At 52.1% G+C, this 16,889-nt stretch overlaps 4 protein-coding genes across 4 annotated transcripts; 1 reads left to right on the top strand and 3 right to left on the bottom strand.

Annotated features, from left to right (window-relative positions):
• Window positions 1-62: 62 nt before the first annotated feature.
• Window positions 63-3,602, bottom strand: EMWEY_00013220 (hypothetical protein; the record flags this gene model as incomplete). The annotated part of the gene is made up of 1 exon (XM_013483138.1): window positions 63-3,602. The coding sequence occupies one exon, from the start codon at window positions 3,600-3,602 to the stop codon at window positions 63-65; it is 3,540 nt and encodes a 1,179-aa protein (XP_013338592.1).
• Window positions 3,603-5,180: 1,578 nt separating this feature from the next.
• On the bottom strand, window positions 5,181-6,773 carry EMWEY_00013210 (hypothetical protein; the record flags this gene model as incomplete). Its single annotated transcript, XM_013483137.1, has 3 exons — window positions 5,181-5,343; window positions 5,522-5,961; window positions 6,696-6,773. 3 exons carry the CDS (start codon window positions 6,771-6,773, stop codon window positions 5,181-5,183), a joined length of 681 nt encoding a protein of 226 aa, XP_013338591.1.
• A 1,484-nt stretch (window positions 6,774-8,257) lies between these two features.
• EMWEY_00013200 (F-box domain-containing protein, putative) lies at window positions 8,258-9,697 on the top strand (the record flags this gene model as incomplete). Its single annotated transcript, XM_013483136.1, has 1 exon — window positions 8,258-9,697. The coding sequence occupies one exon, from the start codon at window positions 8,258-8,260 to the stop codon at window positions 9,695-9,697; it is 1,440 nt and encodes a 479-aa protein (XP_013338590.1).
• A 506-nt stretch (window positions 9,698-10,203) lies between these two features.
• Window positions 10,204-14,487, bottom strand: EMWEY_00013190 (ATPase domain-containing cell division control protein, putative; the record flags this gene model as incomplete). Its single annotated transcript, XM_013483135.1, has 5 exons — window positions 10,204-10,590; window positions 10,807-11,162; window positions 11,353-11,996; window positions 12,253-13,414; window positions 13,728-14,487. The coding sequence occupies 5 exons, from the start codon at window positions 14,485-14,487 to the stop codon at window positions 10,204-10,206; spliced, it is 3,309 nt and encodes a 1,102-aa protein (XP_013338589.1).
• Between the last annotated feature and the right edge of the window lie 2,402 nt (window positions 14,488-16,889).

Genomic DNA, 16,889 nt, shown 5'->3' with positions numbered 1-16,889 from the left:
AGAAGAAAAACAGCAGCAGCAGCAGCAGCAGCAGCAGCAGCAGAATGCAACCAAATGTTGCATTAGTTGCTGCTGCTGCTGTTGCTGTTGCTGTATCTGCACCACCTTGCCCCTACTGGGCAGCTGCTGCAGTTGCTGCTGCTGCTGCTTGTCCCTTTTGCTGCTGCAGCACAGCCATAAGACAGCCGCTGCGCAAATCCTGCTGCATCAGCAACAAGGCGCGAGGCCTTATGATACAGAGAAGCAGCATCTGCGGTGTATATACACCTGCTGCTGCTGCTGCTGCTGCTGCTGCTGCTTGGAGGCAGGATAAGATCCAAGGAGTCTCGGTATCTAAGGAAGCGAACAGCTTCTTCTATCCATTGCTGCTGCAGCGATTGTGCCTCTGGCAGCTGCTCTAGCAGCAGCTGCTGCAGCTGCTGCCGCTGCTGCTGCTGCTGCTGCACATATCGATGCACAGAGAGCCCTTCCTGCTGCTCTGCTGCAGCATCAAGACGGAGGCCATTGTTGCTTATAGCTGCTACTGCCCGTTCGTATACATCCCCGATCTGCTGCAGCAAGAGGCGCGCCTGTTGCTGCAGCAGCTGCTGCTCTTGTCTTGAAAGCTGCCGCTGCGGCTGCTGCAGCTGCTGCAGCTTCTCCTGCAGCAGCAACTCCATATGCAGCAAAGCAAAGTCCGCTATAACGAGAGGCAGCTGCAAACGTGCTGATACTGGCAGCTTTAAGTTGCTGCTGCTGCTGCTGCTGCTGCTGCTGCTGCTGTGCTTATGCAGCAGCGCCAATGCAACAGCTGCACAGACTTCACTGCTGCTGCTGCTGCTGCTGTTGCTGCTGCTGCTTTTGTTGCTGCCATTCTTTTCTATTGTCCGCATGCGTTTTGCTGCCGGCTTGTGGGCTTTTGCTTCCAGCTCCAACTGCTGCTGCTGCTGCTGCTGCAGGTCACAGAGTTGCTGCAGCAACGCAGTGACAACAGGCCGCACTGCAATTGGCTGCAGCGCCTTCACCAGCTGCGGAAGCCAGCTAGCTGCTGCTGCTGCTGCTGCTGCTGCTGCACCTGCCGGTGCTGCTGATGTGCCTTCAATGAGGGCAGCAGCGAGACGCTTTCCTTCCGCAGCAGAAATGCTGGAGGTCTGCATGCGGTTGAGCAGCGATAGCAGACTCTTGCTGCTGCTGCTGCTGTTGCTGCTGCTGCTGCTGCTGCCAGCAATTTCGGACTTAACCAAATGCAGGCCAAGGGCTGTGCTAGCGCTGGGGTGTACAGACACCGCGCGCTGCAGCGTTTCTGCTGCTTGCTGCAGCAGGTGCTGCTTCTCCGCAGCATCTGCTGCAGCAGCAGCAGAAACAGCAAGGATCTGTAGCATTGTTGCTAAGGAGTCAACACTCTGCTGCAGCAAGCATGCGTCTGCTGCAGCATCAAGAGTTGCTGCTGCTTCCTTCCGCAGCTCCGCTGCTGCCTCTGGGGTACTGCTGCTGTTGCTGCTGTTGCTGCTGTTGTTGCTGCTGCTGCGTTTGCTCTGCAGCTGCTGCTCTGCTTTGTTTAGTTTGTCTAGGACAGTGTGCAGCACCTGCTGCAGCAGGCCTAGAAGTCGGATCCTCTGCTGCTGCTGCAGTTGCTGCTGCTGCTGCTGCTGCTGCTCAGTGGGGTGCCAAATGGCCTGCCAGATAATTTCAGCCTGCTGCTGGAGACTGGCCGGATCAGCAAGCAGCTGCAGGCTGCTGGTGTCGCTGCTGCTGGTGTCGCTGCTGCTGCTGCTGCTGCTGCTGCTAGGCTGTAGGCAGCAAACTGCCAAGACTGCTGGATGCAGCTGCAGCAGCTTTGCTGCTTGAGGGAATCCGTTCTTCTGCAGTGTCTGTACAGCTAGTCTAGCCCACCCTTCTTCCCCCTCCTCTTCATCCTGCTGCTGCTGCTGCTCCTCTTGCTGCTGCTCTTGCTGCTCCTTTTGCTGCTGCTGCTGCATCAGCTCCGTGCCGTCATGGAGGGTTATGGGCGTATCCTCGCCTTCTACATCAATTACCACCTCGAGGGAATCAAACCAATTGCTGCTGCTGCTGCTGCTACTGCTGCTGCTGTCGCTGCTGCTGTTGCTGCTGCTGTCAGTTGCCTGTAAGGTACCGAGGAAGGGGCCCAGCAGCACAGCAGTTTGAGGTGTATCGGCAGCTGCTGCGAAGATTGCCTCTAGGCAATCCATTACACTATTCTGCTGCTGCTGCTCCTCCTCCTGTTCTTCAAGCTGCTGCTGCTGCTGCTGCTGTTGCTGCACTGCCTCTAGCAGCAGCAACTTCCACCGCAGGGCCTCAAAGAGCGGCTGCTGAGGCGCTGCCTGTGTCAGCTGTACAGACAGCTGCTGCTGTAGGTCTGCTGTTTCCTGCTGCAGCAGCTGCTGCGCTGCACTTGCTTCTAGCTGCAGCGACAGCTCGAATGCCTGCAGCAAGAAAGAATCCCTTTCTGTTGTGTCACTACTCTTCATAACGCTGCTGCTGCTGCTGCTCCTGCTGCTGGTTGCTGCTGCTGTGGTATCTGCTGCTGCAGCACCAGATAGGCGTTCTGCTGCTGCAGCAACAACAAGTTTACACGGCTGCAGCGACACAGGAAGCGTCTTTGTCTCAACTGCCATCTGCGCTGCCATGTTTACATTGCTGCTGCTGCTGCTGCTGCTGCTGCTGTTGCTGCTGCTGCTGCTGCTGTTGTTGATCTTCGGCAGCTTAAGGGTGTCTGGATCTTCTTCTTCGCTGTCTGCTGCTGCTGCATCCTCGGCGCCATCAGGGCGGCCTTCTTCCGGAGCAGCAAGAGCAGCACCAGCACCACCAGCAACAGCAGCAGCAGCAGCAGCAGCAGGTTTTGCCTTAGCTAGCCTAGCAGCACAAAGCCTATAAACAACAGATGCCTCAAGACGCAGCAGCTGTGTCCATACTGCTGCCTCCTGTGAGCAGAAGCGGAGGGCGAGCAGCAGCAGACGTCTTGCTGCTGCTGCTTCTCCTTGCTGCAGCAATCGATCTGCTGCTAATAACCATAAGCTGCTGCAATGAGGATGTACAGCTAATGCATGCATTAGCTGCTGCAGCACAGCCTTTGTTGCTCCTAGCTGCAGCAGCACATCTATATAACAAAACCATAGGGATACATCAGCAGCATGACGCTGCAGCAATCTCCTAAATATAAGCATAATTCTTTTTGTTGCTGCAGCAAGGAACAGCACCCTGCTGCTCCTTAAGGAATCATATTTCTTCTGTGTCTTGCTGCTGCTGCTGCTGCTGCTGCTGATGCTGCTGTTGTTTTTTTTGCCTTTAATTTTATTACGTGAACGTGCTGCTGCTGCAGCTTTTTCGCGCTGCTGTTTTCGTTGCTGCTGCAGCTGCTGCTGCAGCAGCAGCAATCTTAATTTACTTCTTTTTCTTATAAGACAATAAAGAGATAATTCATAAGAAATATAACGTAAGAAAAGAGCAGCAGGTAAATCGCGTCTTGCTGATATATTATATTCATATTCACGACGCCGCTGTACTACTGCATGCACTTCCTGCTGCTGCAGCAGCTGCAGCTTCTGCTGACGCAGCAGCTCACCTGCCCATTCCTCTAAACGGCTCTCTATTAACTCACCCATCGTCAATTGCCCTGCTGCTGCTGCTGCTGCTGCTGCTGCTGGTAGGAGGAGTGCTGCTCCTGCTGCTGCTGCTGCTGCTGCTGCTGCTAATAGGGATTATGTTGCTCTAGAAGCAGCAGAGAGATGAACCAACAAAGGAACATTGGTAACAGCTATTATACAGCTAATGCTGTTACCTCCCTTCTGCTGCTGCTGCTGCTGCTGCTGCTGCTGCTGCAGCTGGCTCACTTCTGCTGCTGCTGCGGGCTTGTTGACTGCCTTCTGCTCGTACTTTCTCCTATTCCCTGTTGCTGTGTCTCGCCTCCACCACTACAAGCAGCAACAGCAGCTGCAGCAGCAGCAACAGCAGTGTTCTTCTGTGTTGTGGCTGCTGCGGCAGCTGTCCTGATCTGCTGCTCGTTCTTTTTCTCCTTTATTATTACTTCTTTGCTGCTATTAATGATTATATTTATTTATTTATTATTTATAAATAAAATAATAAAAAGAAAAAAAAGACAGCAACGGCCCCACAGCAGCAGCAGCAGCCTCCCGCTGATTTGCAGCAGCCCCAAGCGTGGGGCCCCAGCAGCAAGAGCAGCATGTACTGCTGCTGCTGCTGCAGCAAATACAGCAGCAGCAGCAGAAATAACCAGACACACAAAATGTGTATATTTATTCTAGTTTTTGCTGCTGCTCTTTCGTGCTGCTGCTGCTGCTGCTGGGCTCGGGTATCTACTGTAGAGCAGCAATAGCAGCAGTATTAGCAGCAGCAGCAGCAGCAGCAAACTGTCCTTCTTATGAAGAAATTGTTGATTTAATTAATAAATATAAATATACAAATTATTTTATTTATAAATAAAATAAATAAAACAAAAAAGTACATTAGATATATCCATCAGGCACCAAGTAAACATAAACACTGTATACATTATGTACATATATATACATATATATACATATATATGCATATACACATATATATGTATATACATATATATACATATATATACATATATATACATATATATACATATATATACATATATATACATATATATACATATATGTATATACATATACATATATATACATATTATATATTATGTATATTATATATTTATATATATTATGTATATAATATATAATATATATATTATGTATATTATACGTATATTTTATATATTATATGTAATAAATAGTACATAATATACATAACAATATATGTATATATAATATATAATCTGCACTATGTAGATAGTCCCTCTTATTTAGCAAGCAGCAGAAAACTGCTGCAGAAAAGTGACTGCTGCAGCAGCAGGCAGCTGCTGCTGCAGCTGGAATCAGCTATTGCTGCAGCAGGAATCAGCTGTTGCTGCAGCAGGAAGCAGCTGCAGATACACCTCAACTACTCCAATATACACCCTAAAGTCTATCGTGGCTGAGTAATAAGAAGAGGAAGAAAAGAAGCAGTAATTTAGGTGTATAGGCAGCTTGGGGTGTATAGGCAGGTATATATGCTGCATGCATGCTGTCTTCAGGTGTATAGGCAGCTTGGGGTGTACAGACAGCTCTATTTAAATCTTTTATTCATTTAAACATTTAGTTATCATTGTGCTGCTCTCGATGCTGCAGCAAAGAACAGAAGATTGCAGCAGCAGCAGCAGGAGCAGCAGGAGCAGGTGTGCTGCTGTTGCTGTCGCTGCTGCTGCTGTTGTTGTTGCTGTTGCTGCTGCTGCTGCTGCAGCTGCCTCCCACGCTGCTTCTGCTACCAGCAAAAGAAATTCAACTCAACAGCAACTCCCCCATTCCTTCCTGCTGTCTTCCCAGGGTGCTCCATTTGCTGCTGCTGCTGCTGCTGCTGCTGCAATTGCAGCAAGTGCTGCTGCTGCAGCATAAGCAGCAGCAGCAGTTGCTGCACCTGGGCTAAGCGGATATTTTACCTGGTATGATCTGCTGCAACAGTGCCAGAATCAGCAGCAGCAACTGCTGCTGCTGCTGCTGTTGCTGCTGCTGTTGAAGGCCAACTCGCTGCAGCAAAATCAAAGGAAGGGAGAGATGCGAAGAAAGACAACAAACAATACGCTGTACATGTGTGCTGCTGTTGTTGTTGTTGCTGCTGCTGCTGCTGCTGTTGCTGCAGCTGCTGTTGCTGCAGCTGTTGCTGCAGCTGTTGCTGCAGCTGTTGCTGCAGCAGCTGCAGACTGATAATCGCCGTCTTGTCACAGCTAGTGCTGCTGCTGCTGCTGCTGTTGTTGCTGCTGCTGCTGTTGCTGCTGCTGCTGTTGCTGCTGCTGCTTCTGTTGCTGTTGCATGCCTCTAATCGCTGTCTTGGTGCTGCTGATGTTGCTTGCGCAGCCGCATCATCTCTATCCCTCCTTCCCTATAAACAGCAACAAAGAAAGAAAGTAAATAAACACATAAATAAATAAATAAATAAATAAATAAGTAAATAATAAATTAACTAATTAAATAAATAAATGAATTAAATAAATTAAAATACAAACAAACAGATCACGAGTCAGCTGCGACAGCAGCAACAGCACAAACAGCAGCAGCAAAAGGAGCAGCAGCAACAGCAGCAATATTTGCACTAACAGCAGCAACAGCAGCAACAGCAGCAACAGCAGCAACAGCAGCAACAGCAGCACTGCATAGGCAATATACAAATAAATACACAAAAAGACACGAAGACAGACACCCAGATGCTGCTGGTGTATGCGCAGACTAACAAGAACAACAACAACTGCTGCTGCTGCTGCTGCTGCTGCTGCTGCTGCTATTGCTGCTGCTATTGAATCCACCAAATGTACATTCAGTTGTACCTGTCAGCTCCATCTAGTTTCCCTTTTGCTGCATCCGCTGCACCACTACCACCACTAGCAGCAGCACCAATAGGAGCAGCAGGAACAGGAGCAGCAGCAGCAGGAGCAGCAGCAGGAGATTGTTGTTTATTTTGTTGCTGCTTAAGTGCAACAATTTCTTCCTTAAGTTTTTGTATTTGTTGCCAATTTTTATTTAATAGGCGCGAAGTTCTCCATAGAAATAACCACAAAACAAGACAGAATAATTCTATCCATAGATTACGTTCGTGTCTTAATTGGTAGCTGCTGCTACCTTTAATAGGGAATCCTGCTGCAGCTGCTGCTGCTGCTGCTGCTGCTGATGCTGCTGCTGCACTTGGATCCTGTCCATGTTGATTGGATGATGAATTATAATAAGATGTTGATGATAATGGTCTATTTGCTGCTGCTGCTGCTGCTGCTGCTGCATATACCTCACGTAATTTTAATGATGTTATTAATAAACGAATAAATGAATATAAACATATGCATGCAGCAACACCTATTTGTATAAATCCTAATTTTAGGTGTAGGCAGCAAATATATACGCATGCACGATGGACTCTTGGTGTAGGTATAAATATCAATAAAAATACTAATATACCCCCAAAAGGAAGAAAAAAATATGCAAAATCCTTCATTTTCTTTTATTATTTTATTAAATAATTTATTATTATTATAATTCTCCTCCTCCTTCACCTCCTTTTCTTTTTCTTTCTACTCTTTATTATCCAACACAGCCGCCACAGGCTGCTCATGCATGAGGCGGCGGCAGCCGTTGCTGCCGGTCAGCGTCGTGCTGCTGTGTGTGGAGGAGAGGGAGCACCATATATACCATACACGCTCGCCGTGCTGCTGCTGCTGCTGCTGCTGCTGCTGCTGATACTCTTGCTGCTGCTGTTGTTGCTGCTATAAATGGTACTTCTACTGCTTCAGATCACTTATAGTTCCTTTTATGTTCTTTCGTTAAAGACAGCTAACACACATCTCCTGTTCGACCCGTCAGCAGAGCAGCAGCAGCAGCAGCAGCAGCTGCTGCTGCTGCTGCTGCTGCTGGTAATGCTGCTTCCGCTGCTGCTGCCGCGCTAGAGGCGGGCCCCTCGTGCTGCGGCTGCTGATAATTTGCTGCCTCCCCACACAACCATTAATGAATGGAAACTGTTTGTTTCGCTTATTATACTAAGAAGACAACTTCTGCTGCTGCTGCTGCTGTTCTAGACAAACAGGAGCAGCAGCAATAGCAGCGACAGCAGCAACGACCAAGCGAGTCGCTTGGCCTTCTTCACCGCATGCGCGGAGCAGCAGCGCCGCCCCTGCTGCTGTTGTTGCTAAGCACCACCTGCTTCTGCTGCAGGTGTGTATTAATATTAGATGTAGAAGTAGACATAATACAAACAGGCGGCCTCAAGAAGGATTCTTCTCGGCCTCCTCCTTCGTCTGGCGCCACGCCGTGCAACTGCTGCAGCAGCAGCAGTTGCTGCTGCTGCTGCTGTCGCAGCCGAATAGCCGAAGTAGCAGGACAGCCGTAACAGCCAAGCAGCAACATCCTAATTTAGGAATATTGGCAGCAGCAGCAGCTGCTGCTGCTGCTACTGCTAACCGCCCAGCAACCTAACCCATGCTTAGGGCCTGCTGTCTTCCGCTACAGGGGAGATGCAGCAGCAACCGTAGCAGCAGCAGCAGCAGCAGCAGCAACAGTAGCAGCACTGCGATAAGTAGGCCTGGGTTTGGGGAGCTGCAGATGCTGCTTCAGTACGCTCACTGGCTAGAACTGCAGGACTCATCGCAGCAGTAGCAGCAGCAGCAGCAGCAGCAGCAGCAGCAGCAGTGAATATGATGGAAGTAGACGTTAGACAACCAGAGCATGGCCTAGCCAGCAGCAGCAGCACCATTGGTCGCCTTGGCTGCGGTACCTGCAGCAGCACTAACAGCAGCAACAGCAGCAGTGCCTGCAGTAGTATCGTTTGCCTCAGGAGCAGCAGCAACAACAACAGACACAGCAGTAGTAACGACAGCAGCAACAGCAGCAACAGCAACACGGGAGCCCAGGAGTGTCTGCTGCTGCAGCGTTTAAGTGATTCGCTGCTGCTGAATGTGCTGCAGCTGCTGCCGCCATTAGAGTTAGCTGTTTCTTTACCCTTTGTATGTAAGCAGCTGCGGCTGCTGTCCTCTTCCTCCTACTTGTGGCAGCAGGTGCTGCGGCCTCCTGCTGCAGCACGACGCAGCGGCAGCAGCAGCGGCAGCAGCAACAACCCTACGAGGGAAGCGTTCATAGCACAGTGCAAGGAGGAGGCTCAGAGGAAAAAGCTGCGGTCGCAGCTGCTGCAGCAGCAACAGAATCAGCTTTTGCTGCTGCAGCAGGAGCAGCAGAAGCAGCAGCAATGGTTCGGCTCATTCAAAAGACGTCGGCATGGGAGCAGCAGCAGTAGCAGCAGCAGCAGCAGCAGCAGCGGCGAAATAGATGAGGCTCTTGTTCAGTTCTTGGAAATGCAAGCAGCAATGCAACTTCAGCAGCAGCAGCAACAGCAGCAGCAGCGGCAGCAGCGCTTGCAGATTGCGCAGCGCGAGGTAATGCAGGATCATCTGCACCACCAGCAGCCCCAACAGGGAGCAGCAGCAGCAACTGCAGCAGCAGCAGCTGCTGCTGCTGCTGCGAGTCCCGTGGCTGCCATTGTGGACACAACAACAGCTCGCGGTGGCCACTCCTCTTCATCCACCCCTTCATCACCAACAGCAGCAACAGCAGCAACAGCAGCTGCAGCAGGTCACGTATGCTCTGGTAGCCGCTGCAGCATTGAGGCATTAGGGGGGGAGATGTATCGCTGCAGCGAGAGCGGCTTGCTGCACTTCTGCGGCTCTCGTTGCATGCGCATGGAAGCAGCAGAAGAAGTGGGGTTTGTTGTATGTCCTATATCGGGTATTATGACGGATATAGCAGGCTGCTATGCTGCTGCTTCTGCTGCAGCAGCCGCAGCAGCTGCTGCTGCTGCTGAGCACAAACACCTACTCAGCAGCGCCGCCGCCCACGCAGATAACGGTGGAGGCGACCCCAATACAGCAGCTGCTGCTGCAGCTGCAGCTGCAGCTGCTGAGAGGCAGTTAAGGGGAGCAGCCTTGCTGCATGAGCTGGCAAGCTTGCTGCAGCAGCAGCAGGCAGAAGCAGCAGCAGCAACAGATGATGATGAACCTTTTGACGCCTTTTGCGAGGCAGCAGCACCGCAGCGCTGGAGGTGCAAGCGGAGCACTCTGCGGCGTAAAGGCTGCAGACGCACTTGACGCTGCTGCTGTTGCTGCTGCCGCTTGTTGCATTTGTCCTTGTACAGGAAGTGTTGCTGCAGTAGCGGGTGCTGCAGTAGCCACTGCGGCTCCTGCACTCTCTGTTGCAGCAGCAGCAGCAGTCGTAGCAGTTTCTTTGTTCGCAGCAGATGTTGCTGTGCGTACACTGAGCAAGGGCGAAGCAGCGAACTGCTGCTGCAGGTCGCTGCTTCTGCCGTTTCTGGTACTACTGCTGCGGTACCGGTAGCAGCACTAACGCGTGCAGCAGCAACAGAAGCACCGGCAGAAGAGGCATGTGTAGCAACATTAGCATCAGTAGCAGCAGCAACACACGCAACAGCAACAGCAGCAGCAGCAACAGTCGCAGCAATAGCAGCGCAGGCAGCAGGTGCTGCCACTAGCACTATCTAAATGCCATGCGGTTGTTAAAAACATAGCAGCAGTATGCTGCTGTTTCCTTGAAGCAGCAGCAGATGCAGCTGTTGCTGCCGCTGCTGCTGCTGACATCATGCCGGCAAACGCATGCGCTTTGCTCCTTCAACTAAGTCACACAGCTCAATCATCACACCTTGATGTTGCTGTTTCTGTGCCTTTTGCTGCTGTTGCTGCTGCGTTTGCTGACGTCTGACGGCAGCAACAGCTGCCTCTTGACAGAGACAAACGCAGAAGGTCGGAGACACGGTGCGCGGGGCAGTTGCTGCTGCTCCGCTACTGTTGCTGCTGCTGCTCCTGCTGTTGGAAATTAGGGAGCGGGTCAGCTGCAGCAGATCAGCCTTTCTAATCGTCGGGCTGCAGCGGCCCACGAGGCACTGCTGCAGCAGCGTTGCCGCTGCTGCTGCAGGGTCTCTGCGCGAATTGCTGTTGAGGCTGAAGACATAACTCAGGCGGCCAGGCTGCAACAAGGGACACAGCAGCAGCAGCAAAGCAGCAACTTCGATAGCAGGAACACCTTCATGCAGAAAACGACTAACCAGCAGCAGCCGTGTAAACGATAAAATAGCCGCGATATGATTAACGCTGCAGCTACAGGTTAGCAGAAGCAAGACCACTAGCAACAGCAACAGCAGCAGCAGCAGCACCAACAGCAGGAGCAGCACAGGGTTACTGACCAGCAGCAGCCTGGTGTCAATCTTTGTTACATCAGTTGCTGTCGCCAGCAGCAGCACACTGAGGGCTGTCTTCCTCTGTGTTGCATCTGCGCTGAATCTCCGTAGCAGCACGAGCTCATCGAGCTGCTGCAGCAGCGTTCCCAGTATCTTGCTGCTGCTGCTGCTGTTGCTGTTGCACAGGATATCAATGTCTTCGATTAGCAGCACTGCAGGAAAACAGCGGCGCAGCGTAGAGAAGGCTGCCAGCAGCTGCTTGTCTGCTGCAGCAACCTCCTTGCGCAGCACATCAGCAGCAGATAGACGCAGCAACACGGCGCCAGCAGCAACAGCCAGGGAGCTGCACAAAAATGATTTGCCTGAAGCAACAGCAACACCAACAGCAACAGCAGCAATAAGCAGCATGTGCGATTAGGGTACGGTGAGAACACAAGTGAGAAAACGCATTTGCTGCTGCTGCTGCATAACAGCAGCGCAGCAGCAGCAGCAAGGAGACAAAGGGAGGAGAGAAGCTGTAGCCAAAGGAAAGGAACTTCGCTGCAGCCTTACCTGAGCCTGACGGGCCCTCCACAACGCACCCCAGCGGAGCAGCAGCTACAGTTTCTGCTTCTGCTGCTGCCGCAGGTTCTGCTCCCACTTGCTGTTTAAACGGCTGCACCACTTCTCTCTTTAGCAGCCTAATGAGCCGCCGGTGGCCTCGGACAGCCTTTAGACCCTGTAAAGTCTTCAAGCAGCAGCAACCGCAGCAACAGCGGCTCCTGTTGCAGCGGCTGCTGTTCCTGTCGCCGCCGCCGCGCCGGCTATCCCCGTCGCTGGTGCTCGTGTCGCTGCTGCTGTCGCTGCTGCTGCTGTTGCTGCTGTTGCTGCTGCTGTTGTTGTTTCTGCCCCGTGTGTAGGCGAAATACGTGAGTCGCCCTTCCGCTGCAGGAGAAGCAGCAGCAGCAGCAAACACCTCACTTGCTTCAGCGTCCTGCGGCACCACCAAAGGGGGCAACAGCCGCTGTACGCTGCCCACCTGCAGCAGCCGCAGTGCTGAAGGACACACATACAGCAGCGCCTGTCGCAGATCAGCAGCACAGAGCTTGCTGCTGCTGCTGCTGTACAGCTGCCGCTGCATGCAGTTGGTGACAGCAGTGCGCAGCAGAGATCGCAGATCTGCCACGGTGAAGCCGCAGGTCCACAGGCCGCCTAGGCTGCAAATTCAAAGCAGCAGCAGCACAAACAGCAACAGCACTAGTACCCAGAGCAACAGCAACAGCTGCACAGACCACAGCAGTACCAGACCGCATGTACGTTGTAGCAGCAGCAAGATCACGCACAGCAGCAGAGGTAACAGCAGCGAGCATTACAGCAGCAACAGAAACATCATGGGCAAGTGCACCAGCGGCAGCAGAAGGAGCAGCAGGTGCAGCAGCAGCAGTAGTAGTACTTTTGTGGCGGCCAGCTTACGTGGCGAGACGCTGGATGTGGTTCTCATCCTTGTCTGCTGCAGCTACAGCTGCGTGTACGCGCCGCAGCAGCAGCAGCAAGATTGCTGCTCGATGCTGCTCCGATAGTGCCTCAGGCAATGTTAAGACCCCTTCTATGAGATACGGCTGAAGCAGATCCCGCCCCACAAGCTCTGCCAGCCGCGGCCGCAGAGGCAGCAGGCCACGAGGAGCAGCAGAAACAGCAACAGCAGCAGCAGCAGCCTCTCCTGTGTTGAATGGAACGAAAACAAACACAGGGAGGCCCTCGCTGCTGCAGGTGGCAGCAAACGCCGACAGCTGCTGCAGTAAAACACTCCGCAAATCAGTTCTCCGGTTGTTGCTGCTGCTGCTGCTGCTCGTGTGGGACGGCTGCAGCTGCAGCAGCAAATGCATGCACTCCAACACAACAAAAACTGCCCCACCACAAGACAACAGCAAACTCAATTGTTGTTCCGTAAGCGGCTCTTCATCCGGCGGTGGCTGCTGCTGCTGCTCCAGCTGCTGCTGCTCCTTCTGGGCAAGCTGCAGCAAACTCTTTCGGAACAGCGTTTGACGAGCACGAGCCTCCGCGATTGCTGCTGCAAGTTGGCTCTGCAGCGACAAACCTGTTGCAGCTGCTCCATTGGTGCTGCTGCTGCTACTCTTGCTGCTGCCGCCGCAGAGGGCCTCCGCAGCGCAGCACCTGAAACAAGAGGTGCGGAGGGGGGCCCTCTGAGAAGGTGCACACTGCTGCTGCTGTTGCTGCTGTTTCTGCTGTTGCTGATGTTTCAGGGGCTGCGCACGCGGGGATCGCTCCTGGCCCGGACCCCACATGCTGCTGCTCCTCCTGTAGCGGCAGAAGCAGCTGCTGCTGTTGCCAGCTCTGCTGCCTATGCTACTGCTGTTAACAGGAGGCAGCAGACGGGTTGTGTAGTCACCAAGAAGAATGCGATGCACGCCGCGGCCTTCAGCAGACCCGCAAACCTCACCGCATGTTGTCTTTGCTGTTGCTTGTGCTGCTGCGGCGGCTGCTTCTGCTGCTGGTTGTCCTGCAGCTGCAGCAGCAGCTGCTGCTGCTGATTCCGGTGAAAATGAAGTGGTTACGGGGGGGAGCCATGGAGCGTGAGAAGCAACAGCACGGCAGAAGTGGCGCGCGCCCTGGCCTGCACCGCAAAACCTAAACCCTAAACCCCAAAACCTAAACCCTAAACCCCAAAAGCTAAACCCCTATGCAGCCCAAGAGCTATGTGCTGCAGCAGTCAGACGACATCAGGAAGCAGCACCGCACACAGATGCAATAGCAGCAGCAGCATCAAAGAATAAGGGGACTCAACAATAAAAGTGACCACGACGGGCGAGGGAGTAACAGTAATAAAGCAAGCAGCAGCAACACCAGCACCACATTTAGGGGCAACAGCAGCAGCAGCGGCTTGCCTGGCCCGCATTCTATAAGAAACCCGTGAGGGGGCGCATGACCATTAGAAGCAGCAGCTGCTGCTGCTGCTCTTGCTACTTCTACTGCTGCAGCTTCCTCTTCTGTCTCCGATGGCGTAGCTGCTGTTGCTGATGTCGCGGCTCCTGTTGGGGCTCCTGCATTCACTGTTGTTGTTGCTGCTGCTGCTGTTGCTGCTGCTGCTTCTCTCAAGAAGGTGAAGGCAAAGGCGTTCCTTAGCAGCAGCAAGAGCTGCTGCACCTGCGGGTCCCTGCCGCCGTGGCAGCAGCTGCAGATCCGGCGCAGCCACAGCTGCTGCTGTTGATCCAGCAGCAGCAAATAATCGCCGAAGCGGTCACGCCGCAGCAACACGGAGGGGCTGCTCCGCACAGATGCACCAAGACGGGATACTGCTCCATCTGCTACTGCTTCTGTTGCAGCTGCTGCTGTCCCGGGAACATCTGCTGCTGTTGCAGTTACTGGTGAACACCGTCCTTCTGCTTGCGAGGAACTGACACGCCTCCATCTATACGTGTGCGATGGACGGAAAACGTCAACTCTGCTGCTGCTGCTGCACTCGTCCCCACTGCTGCTGCCGCTACTGCTGCTCTCAAGGACTAACCAATTGTCTCCATCTGCTGTTGCAACAGCAACCCTGGGGAGGGGAGCTCCCGCAGTGGAGGGCTGCCAGAGCGGGACAGCAGCAGATGTAGCAGCAGCAGCAGTAGCAGCAGCAGCAGGGGGTACTGCAGCAGCAGGTTCGTTTCCCTTGTTGCAGCTGATGGCTTGTGGATATAGAAGCATGATAGTGCTGCGGTATCCCTGGCTGGCCTACGATAGCCAGTGGCACCTGTCGATGCTGCTACTGCTGTTGCCCTGGCTGGCACCGGCTGGTGCTGGAACTGCTGTTGATAACGCTGCTGCTAAGAATAGTGTTGTTGTAACCGCCAGGCGGTTAGCACCAAGCTTGTGGTAAGAGCGTGAGAGAGGCTGGCGTCTGTGTTTGCGTTGCTGCTGCTGTCGAGACAGCAGCAGCAACGCACTTCTGCAGGCAGGAAATCTGCACGTCAAGCCATAAACCCTGAACCGATAAGTAGCCAATTAACACCTTCAAGTGTCAATTAAAGGCAACAGTTGCCCAATCCTCCCTTCTTCCTTCTTAACTGCAACGGGGGATGCAATGACCAGCTCCCTCGTGGCTGCCACGATAGATACTACGATGTACCGTTTTATCCTCTAGGCTCTACACTCACCATATACCCCCCAACTTACCTGAAATTATCAAAGCACAGTCCTTCATAGGGCTTATTTACCCCGTATCGTATTGAAAAGAAGGAGAAGGACGGTAGATCTAACAGCCAGTCCTGGTTCACAGCCTCGTAAGCAGCCCCAAACCTTCGGAGGCAGCCGAGCACTCGTATCATAAATAACCTGTCTAAAGTTAGCTAATTTAATTCTAATAATATATTAATTTCACTCTTTCGGCAGGATATATATCCTAAAGCCCCCCTCGAGGAACATTGTAGTGCCTGCCTATTCAGGGCCCTGCAGCCGCCTGTGTCCTGGTGGTAGGGCCGATCTTAAGGCAGCAGTGTGACGAGGTGTACGAACATCGCAGTTCTCGGTTGCTGTTTTCAACACGGTTTTAGATGTATTAACCGAATTAACCAACCCCGTTGCTGCCCCTCAGCAAACCCTAAACCCTGAAACACTGAAACTACCAGCCTCTAGTCATGAAAACTACATTCAATCATGGGCAAGCTGCACACACATGAGGCGCCGCCTGCATTCTTTTCCTATAGGTTCAACATAGTACCCCTGCCCTCCCAACGGGCAAAAACCCCTCAAGTCTATGGCAGGCCAGCACACATCCAGAGAATCCCATGTCCTGTTTAGGTGCTACAGTGCTGCAGTTAATGCAGGCGTTGCTTCGGAACCATTCGCGCGATGTGTTCTGGTACACCGGTTGTCAGCAGCTAGCCATACTTCCTTTCTGGATTGCCTTCTTCTCACCCCACAAGTGCAGACTTAATTGCGTTTTTAGTTGGCGTATGGGTGGCAATATGAACGTTACACAGTCGATGTCGATGCTGTACGACACTAGAAAATGTATGCATTTAGCATATTTTACACTTGCCAGCCGCTCTTCTCTCTGAGGGTTTTGCACAGAGTGTACAGTTACAGCCATGCTTGAGTCACGAAGACAGTGGAGAGGGTAACATAGTCCTATTAGTCGCCTAAAACCCTTGGCTATGCTTGCCTCATTGCAGCATGATTCCTTGACATGCGTGTGTTTCCCTCGACGAAGGTTATGAAACTCTACTGAAATCCGAAGATCTTCCATGAGTCTGTATTTCTGCGAATGGCATAATTTTGCCCTACATTTTATAGTCTATTCAGATACAGGGAGCTGTAAAAGTAGGGATGGTTTGGAAATGAAACAGAATTCTGGAGGGGATAAGGAATAACATCAGGCAACAACAGATGATGTGCATGCTTATATAGTTCATGTGTTAAAAAAGAATATGCTTGGCCACCTGATCACTCATCGTTGTCTTAGTTTTCTTTGGTGAAAGACGTCGTTTTTCTTGACTATTCTACAAACATTAAAAATAAAAAGAGATTAGAGGCGTGGATTTGTACCACATCGAAATATGTACGAAACAGACGGTTAGGGGAGCCACTCTCTAGGTGGCCTGTATGCTGCTTATATTTGCAGATCGAGCGCTTGTCCGCCAAAAGCCATTTCTTACTGTGCTACTGTTCATTTTAACGTTACGTCGGGGGATATTTGTATCGATTTCTTAATTCTTTCTTACTGCCTCCGGTACACGTCCAGGCGTGGCCAGCCTCGCTTGGGGCTTCAAGGAAGTTGCCCAGGAGTTAGGCAGAAAGGAGCACCGATTTGCGTGAAAAACAATGGAAATTCAGATTATCAGCTATATTTGAGCGGCGATTCTGGATAGGGCCACAGCAAGCCGCAAATCAACGGCAGCAGCAGAAGGGCACGCACCTATAGAGTGGCACTTCCCTTAGAGAATTGAGGGAGGGCGCCTTCACAAATTTGTTTATATTGAGTAGCCGTACAATGAAGCGGCCTTCGAAGATTCGTGATGTCAAGCATGCAAGTGCCATAAACGACGTGCTGGTCCGAGCAAGCCAGCTTGCATGCAAGAATACTCGAACTCTTCCTGTACAAAGCAGAT

Source organism: Eimeria maxima, genomic scaffold, assembly GCF_000499605.1.
Source record: "Eimeria maxima Weybridge genomic scaffold, Emw_scaff97, whole genome shotgun sequence".
Taxonomy (NCBI): domain Eukaryota; phylum Apicomplexa; class Conoidasida; order Eucoccidiorida; family Eimeriidae; genus Eimeria; species Eimeria maxima.
The sequence above is the reverse complement of the archived record's forward strand: the minus strand, read 5'-3'. Positions and strand labels throughout refer to the sequence as shown.